This window comes from Dysidea avara, chromosome 10 (genome assembly GCF_963678975.1).
Source record: "Dysidea avara chromosome 10, odDysAvar1.4, whole genome shotgun sequence".
NCBI classification, from domain to species: domain Eukaryota; kingdom Metazoa; phylum Porifera; class Demospongiae; order Dictyoceratida; family Dysideidae; genus Dysidea; species Dysidea avara.
The window spans coordinates 25,150,927-25,168,722 of record NC_089281.1 but is presented as its reverse complement, the minus strand read 5'-3'; the positions used below and the strand labels follow the sequence as shown (position 1 = coordinate 25,168,722).

Below are 17,796 nucleotides of genomic sequence, written 5' to 3'. Positions count from 1 at the left end.
TTGGCCGCGCGCCTCACTGCCATGAGTCTTAATATGACTCAGTTACTAGCTGTAGTTGATGATTGGAAGACAGAGACTTTGGAGAGAGGGTTGTTGTAGAGTACTATAGACTTCAAGAAGACACTCAATTGTACACACACACACACATGCACACACGCACGCACTTGCAAGCACATGCACACACCTGTATACAAACCATTCTTACCTGATGGTATGGTCTGAGGATCCACTCACTACATGGCGTCCCCTATACTGCATGGAGGCAATCCCTTTCCGATGACCAATGAGTGTTCTCACAAACCCACTAGTTGATGTTCTCCAAACCTGTGAATGGGTATATCACATCAATAGTGAATAGCATGTACGCAGGTACACCTTGATTGTTCTGTCACCAGATGCTGACACGATGTACTTGTCATCAAAGTCCACAACATTCACTGATGCTCGATGACCAGCTAGAACACATCTCATCACAATATCACTAGGAGCCTTCATACCCCATACTACTATAGTACGATCCTAACAACAAACACACTAGGAATATAACACAACACTACCTAGTACACCGTTAGCATGAAACTACTTGTATTGTTGTATACTGTACATTATGGACATGGAGTCACCATTTGTGAATTCAATTAGCACACCAGGTAGATGCATTAGCAATTAGGCAGATCACTGCATAAAAAAACAACTGGTTTGAGTGTTATCAAGATGGTTGGTTAGACAGGTGACCTTGTGGTTTGATTAAAGCAAGTCTTGTTATATCTCGGATGTACAGTGGAATCACTTTAAATAGATCTCTAAAATCAGGACATTTCAATATTAAGGGTAGTCTAGGATAAGCGTCAAGGTGTCCAGAGTAGTAGGGTTCAACTGTACCACATAAAAATGTATGTGCATACCTTTGAGCAGGTGACCATGGTATTAGTATTGAACCTGAGGTGGAGCACAGCCTCACTATGATGTATCAGTGTGTTCAACATGGCACCTGTGTTCACATCCCACACTCTGAAAGATGGACATTACATGAATATGTATTGATAGCAACTCACTGTAACAAACACACAGACAGACATGGTAGCTAACAATAACATTGACAAAACTTCATGGTGGAAACCACTTGACTATTATATTTCATGAGATTGGCTGCAGTATTTCTCTTTTACTACACAATACTACAGCAGTTAGTAGTTCTTATCCAACTAATTAGAAAGTATGCTCCATATCCAGTAGCACGTGACTATTGAGTCAGCCTTTTCTTTTGCTGTGTGTGGTCAGTAGCTCACAATATGGCATCTGGCAACACAAACACAGCTAGCCACCAAACAATGAAAGGGGAAAAGGAGAAACTTGTTGTAGATATATTGAGCAATGAGGAGGCAAAGAGTCTACTGATTCAGAAATTGAAGGAACATGGTCACATGGAGAAGAACTTCACACCCGAGCAGCCTTGCAACAGAGGAAATCCACTCTCAAACAGCACTCTGACTGGTGGCGAGATGTGGCTGGCCTTTCCAGTTCAGTACCCCTTTGCTCCTTATCCTGCCTTGCGACCAGTCCCCTCTTCACCCTGGGTTGCAGGTATGAACAACTTCCAGCCCTCCTCTGGTTCTGTATAGATATCGAGCCAGCCTGGTTCTTCATGTATGCAGGGCCAGGATGTGGAGGCTAAGGATAACGAGGAAGGTTGATCTACTAGATGAATTGGAAGCCCTGGAATTCTCTCATTTCGACCCTCAGTTAAGGACGAGAATGCGTTTGAGGTAGGCAAAACCAACAATGCCTTTTTAGGGAAACATTTTCTACAGCGTCTGGTACCTAAAGAATGAGAAGCCATCAAGAGGGACTTTCCAAGACCTGCCTGTCCACCTTTATGTGTTCCCAAACTGGATGAGGAAATTAACAACCAGATTAAGAAATCAGGGAAGAATCCACATTATGGAGCAGCAAAATCCCTATATTTAAAGCTCCAAGAGGAGATTTTGGAGATAGCAGGTCCTTTAACTTGTCTATGGGCAGACATGCTCGACCAGAAGGCCATAGTGAAGCAAGAAGATGTCTTAAAAGTTGTGGTCCTCCTTGGGGGTGTTTCACACTCTATCACTCAGGAGTGCAGGAGGATGGGTCAACTCTGCCAACACGCTTCCAGATGACTCTGAACAAAGCAAAGAGAAGGGAAGAGAAGAAGGTAACCCTGTTTGAAGGAGGTTTCCTGGAAAAGGCAACTAAATGCATTGAGAAGGCAAAAGAGTTGGAGAAAGTTACCAGAGGCAAATGAGGTGGAGGCCCTCTCCAGAAGTATAAACTCCAGGACAAAGATTCGACCAAATGATTTGCACCGTTTTCAGAGAAGGGTGCCCCTGAAAGATGTGGCAGCAGGGATCCAGTGCGCCCCAAGCCGTATCACCAGCAGTCAAGGGAAGGGATCAGGAGGACAAGCAATTAGTGACAATGAAACATTTGACTCACACACACACAATTTTAATCATTTTCTTTCCCCTATCCCATGTATATCTCATTTACCTACGCCAAAAAGCTGGCTTCCCCACTGTATCCGCAATTGGCACTGTATAACAACCGATTACTGGGTTCTGCAAGTGGTAAGTGGCTACATGCAAGCTAGAACTGATGTCACCTCCAGCTCAGAAGTCACCACCTTTGGCCTCAGAGCCGGCAAGGCAAGAGGAGATTCAGAAACTACTGAAAAAAAGAGCAATAAAGGTGGTTCCCAATTGCCCAGACCAATTTCTCAGCCAGTACTCAAGAAAGACGGTTCATCCAGACCAGTGGCCACTGAATCAGTCATGGAGAGATCACATTCCATAACGGAAAGCCTGGGTATGATAAGAGACCTACTGAAGAACAACAACTGGATGGCCTCCATAGATCTGAAAGATGCATACTTTTTAGAAGCAAATTCTGGGAGGGTCACCAGACTTCCCATGGCGGGACAAAGCGTACGAGTTTCAGTGCCTTCCTTTTGGCCTGACCAGTGCACCCCATGTCTTGACCAAGCTACTGAATCCAGTGTTGATGCATCTGTGCTATCAAAGAATATGACTTATAATGTTCCTGGATGATATGATAGTGATGGCACAGTCCAAGACAGAGCTAGAGAAACATCTAGGCCAGATCACCTCTCTCCCAGAGACAGAACAACAGACCCAGTTGCAGCCAACCCAAAGAATCCAGTACCTAGGTTTTCTAATAAACTCCCAAGAAATGAAGATCCTGTTGACAGGAGAAAGAATAACACAGGTTGTGGAAGCTTGCAGAAGAGCAAGGATCCCTCTCAATATGGGAGTTGATCAATCTAATAGAGAGGCTGACAGCAACATTGCCAGCCATATTTCCTGCTCCACTGTGGTACTGAGAGCTCCAGCATCTGAAAAATCAACAGCTATAGACGGCTCATTCCTACAGGACACTGGTCACACTGACTCAGGAAGCCATATTGGAACTGGGTTGGTGGTCCACCAACCCCTAGTGAACAGGAAGAACATACTTTCCGAAGACCCCAATTTGGTGATGGAGACAGATGTCTCAATGCTGGGTTGGGGAGCAGTCTGTGATGGTACTCAACTGTGGTCACAAGCAGTGCACAAAGTCACATAAACTATCTGGAACTACTGGCAGCCACATTTGCAGAAAAGGCATTCATGAAGTACAAGTGGAACCTTTCACATCCTCCTGAAAATGGACAACAGAACTGCTGTGTTCTATGTGAACCGTATTGGGGGGCATCACTCCCCGTTGATGAACAAGCTTGTGCTATATCATGAAATTAGCCATTCCTGTATGCAAGTAATGCACATGAAATGAATTAATTAAAAATCTTTTACACCTGGACTACAGAGTTTTCAACTCTGAGATATCCAGACATCTACTGCTCCACCAGTAGTATGCCACTGGGGCACAATCAGTTAAAGTTTGAAGTGCATTAGTCACAAAGCTGAACTAGTGTTGAGAAAATTGTAGCAGACACCATGGGATGTTTGGATCATTTGGTGATCACACTGGGCCAATGGAGTGCCATACAACCATATCAAATACCCTGCTGGACTAGTCTTGCTATGCAAAACTAACTGTCATGCAAAACTAACTAGTCTACCCATGGTCTACATACATACGAATGTATGCAGGTCGCTTCATTGTATCCCCATAATATGAAAACTTAAGATAATTATTAGTTTAGCCATGGAGGCTATGTACAGGGCTAGGGGGAATATCTTGTAATTAATGTGTACCATTTACAAAACGGCTTCTTCGTCATACATTACACATATACCATGCACATGCATGCATATACATACAAATGCGTGCACACACGCACGCACACATACACACACATTACCTAATAGTAGAATCACTGGAACCAGTAACAATCACATTCTCATCATATTGTAAACAAAGTACAGAGCCAGTGTGACCCCGCAATATTTTGGTACACAATAACGTGTCTCTCTTCCATATCTGTGTGTAAACAAAACAGATAAGTTACCTCAAAACCATACCAACAATATAACACAACACAATGTTTTTCAGCCTTTGCTGGGTACCCTGGGATGATGTGAAAGTGGCCACTGGCCATATTAAAGAGATAATCAAACTTGAGAGGTCTAAAATTAATGTACCTCATTAGTGTAATCGCGGTACCTATCACAATATTATTCCACATGTATTTGTAAAGTGTTTATAAGGAGAACTCCAGTAGTGTAGCCTATCATTAATGAACCTTCCACCCTTTAGAGTTTATGTGTGGACATCACAGCAGTCTTGATACTTATCACCACCGATGACAAAATGAAGAAAAATAATGCAGGAATCACTGTGAAAGAACTACAACTCAAACATTATTTTAGTGGCAAAATTGGTCAACTGTTTATCGTTTTCCTGAGTGAAAGATGTCTCCATGAAGTACAGAAGGAGTTATTGTAAATAAGGATGATAAGACAGTGTTATTGTTTGTAATGTGCTGATTTTTTTACTGTACACGTTTAAGACTCAACAATTTGCCATTGCAACTCACAAGTGCATGTTTGTATCAAAACTATACTTCCATTACAGTATCATGGTACTTCAGTTAACATGTTGATATAACTGCACTGAGGTCACCAGAGTAGAGAAGGTGTAAAATATCCGTCAATGGAAATTAATGGGCATTCCATAATAGGTACTGGTACCGGTGTTCGATAATTTGTACACTGAGATATGCAGAAATCCATACAGCAAGCAGAATCACTTACATAAGATATTTTATGAGGAAGGCACTACGTACCTCCTGGTGAAAATTTGAGGTTGATACTACTTTCCTGGAGATATTTATGAAGTAAAGTATAAACCTCATTCAATAATAGGTCACCTACAGTATGTTGTAATAACTGTGGGCAGGTGTCTTTGGGTTATCAAGATGTCTATGTTTAAAGGCACATGTCATTGAAAGGAACCAGTGTCATGATTACAATCTGTCTGTCTACCTATATTACCACAGCCTGCTTCCTTTATCCCCAGGCTTCTCCCACACCCCTACCTCATCCTTATTAGTATGCAGGGCAGTGGAATTGGGGGAGGGGGGATTAGGGCCATGGTACCAACACTATTTTCAAAAGTGAGTTTTGGCCACCACACTTTGTAGCCAAGTACAGTAGCTCAGAGTGAAAACTCAACCAAAAACTAGCTTCCTATTTAGCCACGTACAAAGTAAACAATACCTCCATTAGAAACACCATACAATCATCATACAACAGTCTTTTGTGGCTATACCACAGCATTCATTACTATTTAACCCAGCAGTTTTGTTTATTATAGTCCTGGCACATAATATCTACAACATTGTAACTGGAGTCGGTGCTGTGAAAAGTTAAACAATGTAAAGAGTGCTGCATCCATGGAATTACACAATGACAAAAAATTTAGCTTGAAGGCAGCAACAGATATAGAGGGTAGTCTTATTGTAGTGCACATGTGTACGGGAACTGTTGACTACCAACGATAACTGACGATTAGAAAGATGGTGTTAAGACTTCGGGATAATCTTTCCAGTAGCGGTAGACACTAGGCGTGCAAGGATTCCAAAAATGAAAGTCAGCAATAGTAAAAGCAGTGTGGCATTTACATGATATACACTTTTGGGAGGATAGATGCAAGGGCAGACATCCCAGTGCTCCTTCAAGGTATGGTGTCTATGTTGTGGATAACAACCGTTATTGTTATAATCCTTGTAGCATCCAGTGAAGTGGCTAAAGAGAAGAGCTTTACTATTCATGATTTGGCATGTGATATATATATATAATACATGCATTGAGCACATGCAGTAGCTACAGAAGTATCTAGCAGAGTTGGCAGCGAAAAGCTATGCAGTGTAGCTGTAGGGTTGTTAGCTAGTGATAACACACTTTAAAATGCTCACCTTCATACAAACGCATGTATGAACTGAGCTGTAGTTATTCATTGTGCTGGGATTCACACACAATAACCATACAAAAGCATCAGAGGAGGGCGGAAGCAGTTTAAGCGCTGTTAAAATAAATTATGCTAAAACATCGGTTTCTGGATAAACTAAAATGTGTAGACGATGTAACAAAGTGTGGCATCATTGTTTGGATTAGAATATAAATACCTTGCTAGCGCTAGTATTGCTATATGTGTGAAATATTGTTCCATTAGTTTTGCCTAGAAAACTAAGCGATTTTACAAAACAAATACACCATTTTAATCCTTACACGAAGCACAACCAAAATATCTAGCAATCATCAGCGATCACCACCATTCACTAGTTTTGTATTGAGACTATTGAGGTTCATGTGATTAAACTATGCAATTAAGGTATTATTTTTCAAGTAGCGCCTGAAGTGCTTCTGCCCTCCTCTGCAAAAGCATTATATATGTAATATGAATGCATAGCAGTGCACTACAGACACACATGTCAACATTCAAATAGCTGACATATAGCTAGTGTTCCCATATAACAATTAGCCCACACTTCCTAGAATCCTTAATCCTAGTTTAATTGGTGACCACTTAGTCATGATGATAGCGGCAGGAAATGAACCATACTGTATTTACTTTACCTTGATATAGTAGGGTTTGTGGCTTTGTACTAAAGGTTAGGCAAGAACGGAAACCCTAACCCGTAAGTAACAGTAGGTGGATCTGGTTCATGTGAATTACTTGGTCTCTTGTTCCCATCTTCATCTTCACCTTCACACCTGTTGCACCAATTTGTTTCATGCAGAGTCCTTCAGTTAGAGTTAGGTTGCTGACAAATACTTGTAGGGTTATCATTTTCTCAGGCTACAAGTGATACTGGTAGTCTGGACAAAGAGTCGGTACACAGGTTATCTTTTCTTGAGTGATAAGCTATTTTTAAGTCATACACATTCAGTTTGAACTGCTGCAAGGTAATAAGCTGTCCAGGTAAATATGAAGTCTTATTGCTGGTTAGATCACTGAGTGGAGTGGAAATGTTGGCAAACCTCAGACAAAATTCCTATAAAAATTGGTAAGTCCTATAAAAAGGACCAGAGTTCCTTGGGGGGCTTAGGTGACGGCTATTCTGCAAACAACTATAGTCTTGACTGTAGATGGAGAGACTCCTTGGACAGAGAGAGTACTGAAAGCCTAGATGAGTGATGGAACTCTGACCCAGAAGGCATTTGGATACCTTTAGTGTGAAGCCGGCTGCTTCTTAAGTTGTTGTGTGGGAGTCCATGTCATCTGAAAATATGATAATGTCATCTACATAATTGTCACCACTATCATGATATTCTAATACTTCATCAGGGCCACATTGACAGGTCTGAGTGGCTCCAGTTAATCCGTAAAGCATGACCAAAAACTCCTACAAACTATACTCTAACCCTGGGCTGAAGGTTGTCTTTTGTATGGATGCCTGTGCATCAGAAATGCCAATAAGTGCTTTTCAGCTCTAATTTCAAGAACACTCATTTGCCTGTCTACCAGCCATCGGTGAGGTCTGTATGTCTCTTGACTGGGTATGAGTCTTGATATGATCAAGTCTACACAAACGCATATCTCTCCATTTATGTAGGGTACAGAGACTGCTGAGGCACACCGTTGACTACTACTGAATTAGATTGCACCATGTCTTTAGATTGGCTTGGTAAACAAAGTGAAAGGGGACAGGTCGGGGTGGGACCTTCACTGGTTATATGTAAATGAGGTACCATGTGATACTGGCTCGCCCTAGCTGTTTGTGAGAATAGACCTTGTACCCACTTTTGACTTCTTGTAAGGCTGGGTGGAAATTCCCAGGCAAGTCAAAACGACAGTGACGAGTGCTCTTTGACAGCATACCTATGGTAGATCCTCACTCAATCAAGTGATTAGAAATTCTCAGTCCTCCAAGTATCTAGGGGCAGCTTATATGTTGGGTACTCTGACTGGTACCTTTAACATCTAGCATGTTGAGACTTCCCAGTTTGACAGATATAGATAGTTCATCAACCACTATGAAATTGTGATCTGCTAGCTGACAGCTTTCCTAGAATCACAAATGCTTCTTTACTAAGGTGCTTCCTGTTCAGTAGTTAGTAAGAAACATGTTAGTGTCCCAGATATGACTAGTTATACATGTAATTTTCACTTGGTTGTGTGGGTGTGTAATTAAGGAATAAATGACATTACACTTGTAAAGCTGTACAGTATATGATTTACATTGTAGCTATTCCACTGGCTTGACCATTTTCCTCCACAAAAAATAAACATATTAGACACCATAGTGAACTATGATAAAAGTAGTATCATGAGTTTTTGTTAGTAAGAAGCCTTTATACTTGGGAATTGTTTCAATCACACATGACCCACCACTACACAGCCACTATATGCATGTGTGTAACCAATACCATACCACAGCAGCAACAACAACAGTACCAGTACCCATACACACATATATACAGTATACAGTATACAGTACACATACATATTATAGTAACAATTGTATACATACTGTAGAAAAGTCATGAACCTTAATTGTATCATTACGTAGACCACTGATTATTTTCTTATCATCGTATTGTAAGCAGTACGCACCCTTGTGGCCCTCACTGTGACACTGAATACGAGTTAGTTTGTGACGGCCACACTTCCAGTTTGATTCTATATTCTATTACATAAATAGAACAAACATCTCCTATAGCAAGCACTACAGTAAACAAAAACACTATATGCATACCATAAACACCAACACACACATGCAAGCACAATACATGTACACACACTGTGACGTACGTGCACACACACACACGCACACAGATCAATATACACTTACGGTTATATCAGTTATAATTGAGGGATACAGCTTTCTAAAAAAGTCCTGCATAATTTGATCAGAATGTTCTAATGGTCCAAATAGGTACTTGTCCCTAACATATAACATCAAAGATCATAAACCAGTCAACAAATCACCATTAAATAACATCGCTATACAATGTTGGCACAAAAAATTCATAAACGGATGAAAATATACAAGTGTAAGGAAAAATTAGAAATTTTACATTTGAACAAACAGCAATGAAACAAGGGAGGTCATCTACACCTGCAGCTATATTTATGTAAAAATGTCACCAGAGAATTTGTTGAGTTCATTTATTAAACTTTCATGTCAAATTAAACTTGATATATTTTCTTATTTCATTAGCTGTCACTTTGAAATTAAAAAATGTTGAACTTGCAGGAATCTGTGCAAATGTAAACATTGATTTTCAGATTCCTCATGCTCTAAGCTTTCCAAAAATGTATCAGTTTGAACAAAAGTGTATTTTTTGACATAGTGAACCTGACTGACTATAGCGCTGGACATCATAAGTTTCCAAAAGCTGTTTTCTATGTTTGTGATGCCATAACTTTATGCGGGTTTGGTCAATGTCAATGAAATTTGGACAGGTGGGGCATATACCCTTGTGGTTACACAAACAGAAGTTGAAGCCACATCAAAGTGAACTTTTCAAACTATGATGTAATAACCTTCGGTATTTTACATCCTTCACTTTTTCTCCATGTATGTAGGTGCAAGCCACATACCTGAATCTTGGTGGGAAAAGAGTACAGTGATAGCTCTAACTTTCTACAGAAGCAGATTTTTGATATCATCCTTTATTTCAATGTTATTGCCAATTGCAAAAAGCTCACTTTTTCTCAGCCAATGTTACAACAATGACAGTGACATTTGGTACACAGAGACAATAAAGCATGTACAAAAAATGTACAGAAACAGATTTTTTTTTTAATTACCTCAGTCCTGAATTACAGTTTTTAATACACAGAGGATGCAGCCTTGACCTTTAAAGCCACACAAAATTTTTGAGGAATGCATATTTATAAAAACCAGCTTAGCTGTTTGTCCAGGCTTCTTGGCCTGCCTACCTCCATTAGCCCATTAGCCAAGAACCAGATATCAAAAGAAAGCTTAATCATAGGGCTACTAGGAGAAGGTTAAAGAACCACTGTAACAACAGAGGCTTACTTGTTATAAAGCAATGTAGAACAGTGACTGGTTGTATTGCAACTCCACATTCCACACTTCTTCCACCATATTAATTAGCATTTGAATCACGTGAGCTGTATATGGCCTTACTCGCCATTGAATGGCAAATCTACCAACAGTTATTTGGAGTGAATAGGATCAACTGCCAACAAGTTATGGATCATTTTCTAAAGGTATGTAAAGGAATTGCGTGCTTAGAAACTAAAGTGTATTTTCACGGCGTGTTTTGGTCCTTGTGCATTCATTGTAGGGTAAATCCCTAGGTGTAATTTTAATCCTTATTACATCAGGAGTACAATGACGTTGATTGTGTAGCCATAGAATCAAAACTTTGAAACTACAGCGCTTTGTTTACAACCATGCATAGCGGCTGTTCAAATTATATATACAGCACTTCACATTTTTTGGAAAGTTATGATGTCCAGCACTATAGTGGACAGCTAATTAACTTCAGTCATGTACACCTTGTTAATAGAATAGTTGACTGAAATAGGGATTAAATGGCCACTAGTATAGCTGCTTTTATTTTATAATCAAATGTAAAAATTTTCCTTACACATGTTTGCTTACTTTTTTGCAGCATAATTTATGACTGGTGAACCATGGCAATGCATACCACATGAAAGGAAAGAACGGCACCAGACATATTATATGCACACCTCAACTGTCAACTACTGAAAAACAAAATGGCCATTCCTCTATAACTATTTATTTATTAATTATTATTAATGCTTGAAGGTCTGTAGGACACCTGGTCCTACAGCCTGCTCAAAGACTTTAGCTACTAAGGTGTGTTTGAAAAGTTGGAGAAAGGAGAAAAAATCCATGACTGAACCTAGGTGGCCTCGAACCTGCAGCCATCCGATTTACGCTCAAACACTTACAGGAGTCTACCAGGTGGTCAGGATATTTTCTCCTTGTTATTTTCATGTAACTATATCCATAGGAATTCTATGTTCCACCTAGTACAGCAATATAAACAAGGTACAGTATGAGAAGCACCATTGCAATCAATCCAGTTACTATAAGAATTACAAATTCTCTTGCACTGAAGCCATGATGTGCTACATCGAATCAAGACCTACAGTATGTAGTAGCAGTGTGCGAAATAACTTTTCAGACATGTCCTGACATACTGTCAGAACATTGTGAAGGTTGAGTGGACATCAAGCGATTTGACTGGACATTTTAAATTGCTCCTTTCCTGTGTTTCTACCAACTTGGATGTTTGCTTTTTCCAAACATTAGAGCCACTCATGTACTGTAGAGCTGATTACTACTCAACCACTCACTAGCACTGATGCTACAGTATTTTAAAGGTTCACACAAAAGAGATTCTATGAAAATGATTCTGTTACGAGGGCTTTTGTGGGAAAGGAGTCACAAGGACTTCTGTCAAGGCCTTCTACTTGCTTTTGTGTAGCTATATTATGTGGTCAAACTTTGTTTATGCTTCCATGGTTTAGTTATAGTGGCTTTATCCCTAATACAGTGTATGAACATAAGACATCCTGTTCATTCTAGCTTAAAATATAAACTGACTGTACAAATGATCATGAACACCACAAGTAAAAGTACTAATGGCAATCACATTACATATTTTACTACTGCAGTACAGGTAACTGAGACAAGTAGCATATTAAACTTTTAACCTCACAGTTTGTCTTGGGAGGTAAGTAGAATTTGAGGAAAACAGGAACGGGGCAGGAACAGAAAGCGGGAACAGGAAGGACCCAAAATGCTTGATAAACATCATCATACAATATACAGGCTGGACAGGTTGGATTTTACAGCACAACGTTTGTATAGCAACATTGTTTGAACCCTTTCGCTAAAATGATCAAAACATTCTAATAGAGCAGTCACCTGCATTAAAATACTCTAATAGAGCAGTCAAGAATATTTAGTTAACTATCCCACCAGGGATGCACACTGATGGCCTGCATGGACTATAGCTGTCATAGATTAGGTATATAGACTACCTAAATCATCAATATTGTAAGTTAGCTACTCTTTTGAAACCATAAACATTTAAAATATTTAACTATTAAACATTAAATATACTGATGATAACTGACAGTGCCTATTATAAGCTTCAAAAACTGCACCTATTGCTTCCAGATATGATGCGAGTATGCATGCAGCACTGGTGTGCTTATCAAGCTGAAGTGGTTCCAAGAAGAGTCCCCATACATTACTGCTCATACTATATGCAGACGCCGTCAATTAGAATCCTTTGTAAACCTATTCATGCTATAATGGTAAAATTTTAAGGTTTCAATGGAGTAGCTAACTTTCGATATTGATGACTTAGCTAGTCTATAACCTAATCTATGACAGCTACAGTATAGCTCATCAATTCACAGGCCATCAGTGTGGGTCCCTGGTGGGATAGTTAGTGAAACATTTTTGACTGCTCTATGAGAGTGTTTCAATTGTGTTACCGAAGGGATCCAAACAATGCTGCAAAGAAACATTGTGCTGTAAAATCCAACTAATCCAACCCACATTTTGCATGATGACCTTTATCTGGCATTTTCTGTGGGTTGTTTCCGTTCCCGTCCCATTCCTGTTTTCCTTGAAAACCAAAAACACATAACTTAATTACATGTCAAATTGTCAATACCATCATGTCTAGCCTCCCTCCTAGCCCAATACAAACTCTGCTACACTTTGAAAGGACACTATTTCCAGACATATTCAATTATGGCCTGACACCTACTGTAACCGACTAGAGACTGTCCGGTGTCTGGACGTTACTTCACAACAGCTCACACATTAAACAGTGAAGAAAATCAAGCCCATAACCTTAACCATAATCAATTAGCTGGAGGCATCAGTCAGTCAGTTAACAGAAAATTCAGTAAAATAAATAGTTATATTAAAATTTCATATAAACTTCTTGGTGTTGAGGAAAGCACTAGCCTAATTTTTTGTCTGTTTACTTTTTATAGCACAATTATGACTAATGAACCCACACATACTGCAAGAATGACACCAGGCATGCCATTAAAATAATTTTGCATATGAACGCATGCCCTAACTATCAGTTATTACTGAATAGCGACTGAGTGTCATCATGCTTCGCTTTCAACTATGTTCAGCCCATTACACAGCATTACAAATGAAGAACACTACGAGAAGAACCTCTGCAGCCAATCCAGTCACAACAGAAAACTCAGATGATTCCTGTTGCACTACTGCAAATTGACACCTTGCGCTGTCAGCAAAGATAAATGGGACACAAACGAGGACACAGATTAGTCCATGAAGCATGCATTGTACATACTGCGCTATGCAAAAGGCACCAGTTGGACTGAGGTGACGTCAAACAGTGAAAATATCAGGCCTGTAGTCTTTAGTGGTTGTTGAGTTATGCCTGTCTGTAGTTTGATAGTCAATAGAAATTCTGCAAAACAAAAAATTAAAATTTCGTAGCAACTTTTCAGAAGCATTTTTGGCCATTCTGTAGATACTTTTGGGTTTGCTTATACCTCACCAATACTGCCAAGGTGACATGAGGTATTGTGAGGCTGGTTTTTGGGGTTATATCTTTGGTGCTGGGAATCCAGCCCATTATTTGTTTATTACTATGCATACTTCTTTAACAACAACTCTAGATAAGATTTGGTAAAATAGCAAGCTTCATTCAGTGGTTAGAAAAATCCAAACTTATATGATTCCTAATAATGACATCATCCATAGAAGACTATTAAACTATGCAATACTGTAAACATGAAAACTTCAATCTGTTTGATCACTGGCAACAGCAAAGAATCCATGACTCAACTATGTTAAGAAAACCACTTGTTTAAGATTGTGGTATCTATGGTATTTCCAGACCCTACAACTGATATCCTATATAATATCTTTAAAGAGTGATAACAATTATGCACTCTATGTATGTTAGCAATTCTGATCCACTCTGTGTTAAATGAAGCATTTTCTGACCACCAAGTAGCAAAAAAGGCAATCTCAGAGAAAACAGTTATTGCTTCGATTTCTCCTTCAGAGTGTGTGCACACATGTAAGCATACTTGCATGCAAACACATACAACATGTACATACATTGTGTATTTGTTTTATGTACACATACACACAAATAATGACAACAGCACACACAACATTTTTACATTGCATTCACACAGTAGTACATGGCGCACTTCTCACAAAAAAGAGAAACCAGCCTCACAATTTCTTTATGGCACCTTGGCAGTGTTGGTTAGGTATAATCAAGCCCAAAAGTAACTTCAGTATAACCTTAGATGCTTCCAATAGGTTGTTATAAAATTTAATTTTTTTTGTTCAGTGGAATTTTCTGACTGACTGACTGACTGACTGACTGATGCCCTCAGGCTAACTTGATAAACGGCCAGGGCTATGGGCTTGATCTGTTAACTTCAGCCCGACAGGTGCCTTTTGACATACTACAGCACATACAATGTATGCACTCCCATTTGCATTAGCTGACAGCACAAGGTGTCGATTGATGGTAGTGTGTGATGGCTTCCCTACATTTGTATCTGAAATCATCCATATTTTCCATAATTATGGATTGATTGCAGAGGCACTTCTTTTACTACTCTTCTCTTATACCGCTGTGTAACAGGATGAACATAGCTGAAAATACAGTGTAATGGCCACTTCACATAATTGAAAGCTGGGACACGCATTCAGACAAAAACATTTATTGGTTGGATTGACTGCAGAGGCGCTTCTCGTACTACTCTTCACTTGTACTGCTGTGTAAAGGGATGCTGAAATGAAGTGCAATGGCTCCTTCATGTAACTGCCACTTCATGTAATTAAAAGTTGGGACACGCATTCAGGCAAAAGCATGTTAGCTAAGTCTGGTGCCATTTTTTTTCTTTTGATGTCGTATGTGTAGGTTCACCAGTAAATGGCTTCCTATTAAGTGGTTGACTACAAAAGGATCAACATTAGTTGTGTCAGTAAAGTCTCCAATTGTAAGGAAAAAATAGGAATTTTAAGTTTAATTAGGGACCATAGAAAAAATAGTGAAGCAATGGTGGTCGCCTACACCTGAAGATATACTAGTGGACATTTTATCCCTAATTCAGTCATGGGTATAGGGATTAAATATCCTTCAGGTGTAGTTCAGGTATAGGCGACCATCCTTGTTTCACTACTTTTTTCTATGAACCCTTAGGCTAATCAAACTTAAAACTCCTTGTATTTATCATTACAACATACAGCACATACCAGCCTCTTCTAACAGAAAGACCTTTCCACAGTGAATTCGTTTTTGCTTTCTTTTCTATTAACTTTTTCCACAACATTCCATCTGCAATTCTACTTTTCCATCCAACACAGACAAGCTCTGCCTGGCAAAGTGATTTCGCATCAAGAAAGGACAAAATGTAGTCAGCAATATGATGTAGCTCTCGATCTGTAATTAAAATTGACAACATTGACATCAATCATAATTTACAATGTAATGAATTTAGTTAGATGAGCTCATTTGTACACAGGCACCAACTAAGCTATTGAGACAGTAAACCTCAAGACACAGATATTCTTATGTTTAAACCAAAACGGTTAGCATATACATTTAAAATTCAATGCTTTCTTACTTCAAATATTGGTAACAATTTACAAGAGGTACTGATATATACATGGTCCCCATGCTTCAAAGAGATTTTATCACAGTATGCATAACAATGGGGTTAAAAATGAATGTTTTAACACTAAGAACAAAATAAGTATTTTGTACAGCATATTGTTGGTGACTTAGGACAGGTGATAAACTAAATCCCCATGATAGACGGTTAGATATGGAATCTCACCCTTGCAATCAGTGTTCTAAGAATTCTGCAACCAACCATCTCTAAAATAGTTGAAGACACAGCTTTTTCAATGTTGTCTCTTGCGATATATCAATACCTTGATCAATAAAGTAATATCGTATACATTAGAGGTGTACCAATATGGAAAGATTGGGTGTACTGATAACCGTATTTTTTTTTTTTTTTTTTTTTTGCAGCTTAGCCGATAATGACAATCACTACCAACCCATGCAGGTCCCTAGTGGGATGGTCATTAATAAAAAGACTACTTTAGTGCAGAGTAAGTAACTGCTCTATCACAGTATTTCGATCATTTTAACGGAAGGATCCAACAATACTGCAAAGTCATTTTGGTGTAAAATCCAACCAGTATATTGACATGACGGATTGGTTATTCCTGTTTCAGCCTACCATTCCCATCCCATTTCCCTAGAATTCTACTTATACCATACAATACAAAGCTACTGCTGTATGCATATCCTAAAACATAGGAATAGACTATAGCTAATTCTAAGTTTGTTAACACATCATTCACAACACCAAAAGTTTATGAGCTCTTGACAATACCAATGTTAGAATCATAAGTTGTCACAGTTTAGCTAATTTAATGCTGCCAGCAAGTTCTGGTCAGCTTGAGGTTTGTTTATACATGTAGTTAGCCAGACAATATGGCACCAACAAATGGCTTAATTTGCAATAATGAACAACACTTGTGACTGTAGACTTTGTTTTAAAGGTGAAATAGCTCTAGTCTGAAGCAGCCAGTCAAAATACAGACTAGTGGATGCATTGCTAAATTGGCCAACAGTCACCAGCCATTGTGATGGCCAGTGATGGTGTGCAGTGCGATTTCTGAACAGTGCTCTGCCCATTAAAAGCTGAGGGAGCAGATGATTATTGTGTCCGGCAATGCTCATAACCACAGCAGGTCTCCAAGGTGAACAGCCTCTAGTTGATGGGACAATGGGTAGCAAAATCAACAGTTTTATCGCTCTACTTTATTTTTGTGGGAAGAACTCTGCTGTGTTTACTGTTTAAGGAAAAAAATTAAAAATTAGAAATAAAAAGCAATGAAACAAAGGAGGTCCACATCTGCAGCAGTTACAATAGTACACATTTAATTCCTACTTCAGTCACATACAGTCTGTCAATGGCATAGCCATGACTAAAGTATGGATTAAATGCTCACTAATATAGCTATAGATAGGTATAGATGACCTCCCATATTTCATTGCTTTTATCTCTATGATGCCAACTCAAAAGTGACATTTCTAATTTTCCCTTACACTTGCTTGTTTACTTCATTTGTAATACATTACTGATGAACCATCACATACTGCATCAAACAAAAGAATGGCACCAGGCTCAAACTGAACACACCCTCTGGCCATCAATTGCTATTCCACTTTGCTTTTAGGTATATTTTCCACCCACTATACAACATTTAAAATGAAGAACAGTATGAGAAGCATCTCTGCCAGT

At 39.1% G+C, this 17,796-nt stretch overlaps 1 protein-coding gene across 2 annotated transcripts in view; it reads right to left on the bottom strand.

Moving 5' to 3' along the window:
- The window catches only part of LOC136236603 (beta-TrCP-like), a 38,949-nt gene that overhangs the window by 18,552 nt on the left and 2,601 nt on the right, over positions 1-17,796 (bottom strand). The window contains exons 2-8 of one of the 2 annotated variants that reach the window (XM_066026821.1): positions 15,731-15,917; positions 9,293-9,386; positions 8,990-9,127; positions 4,358-4,476; positions 906-1,011; positions 376-519; positions 206-324 (exon numbers count right to left, since the gene is read on the bottom strand). In XM_066026821.1, coding sequence (XP_065882893.1) covers positions 206-324; positions 376-519; positions 906-1,011; positions 4,358-4,476; positions 8,990-9,127; positions 9,293-9,386; positions 15,731-15,917 — 907 coding nt within the window. The remainder of the gene's footprint in view (positions 1-205; positions 325-375; positions 520-905; positions 1,012-4,357; positions 4,477-8,989; positions 9,128-9,292; positions 9,387-15,730; positions 15,918-17,796) is intronic. The other variant, XM_066026822.1, reaches the window with a different exon arrangement.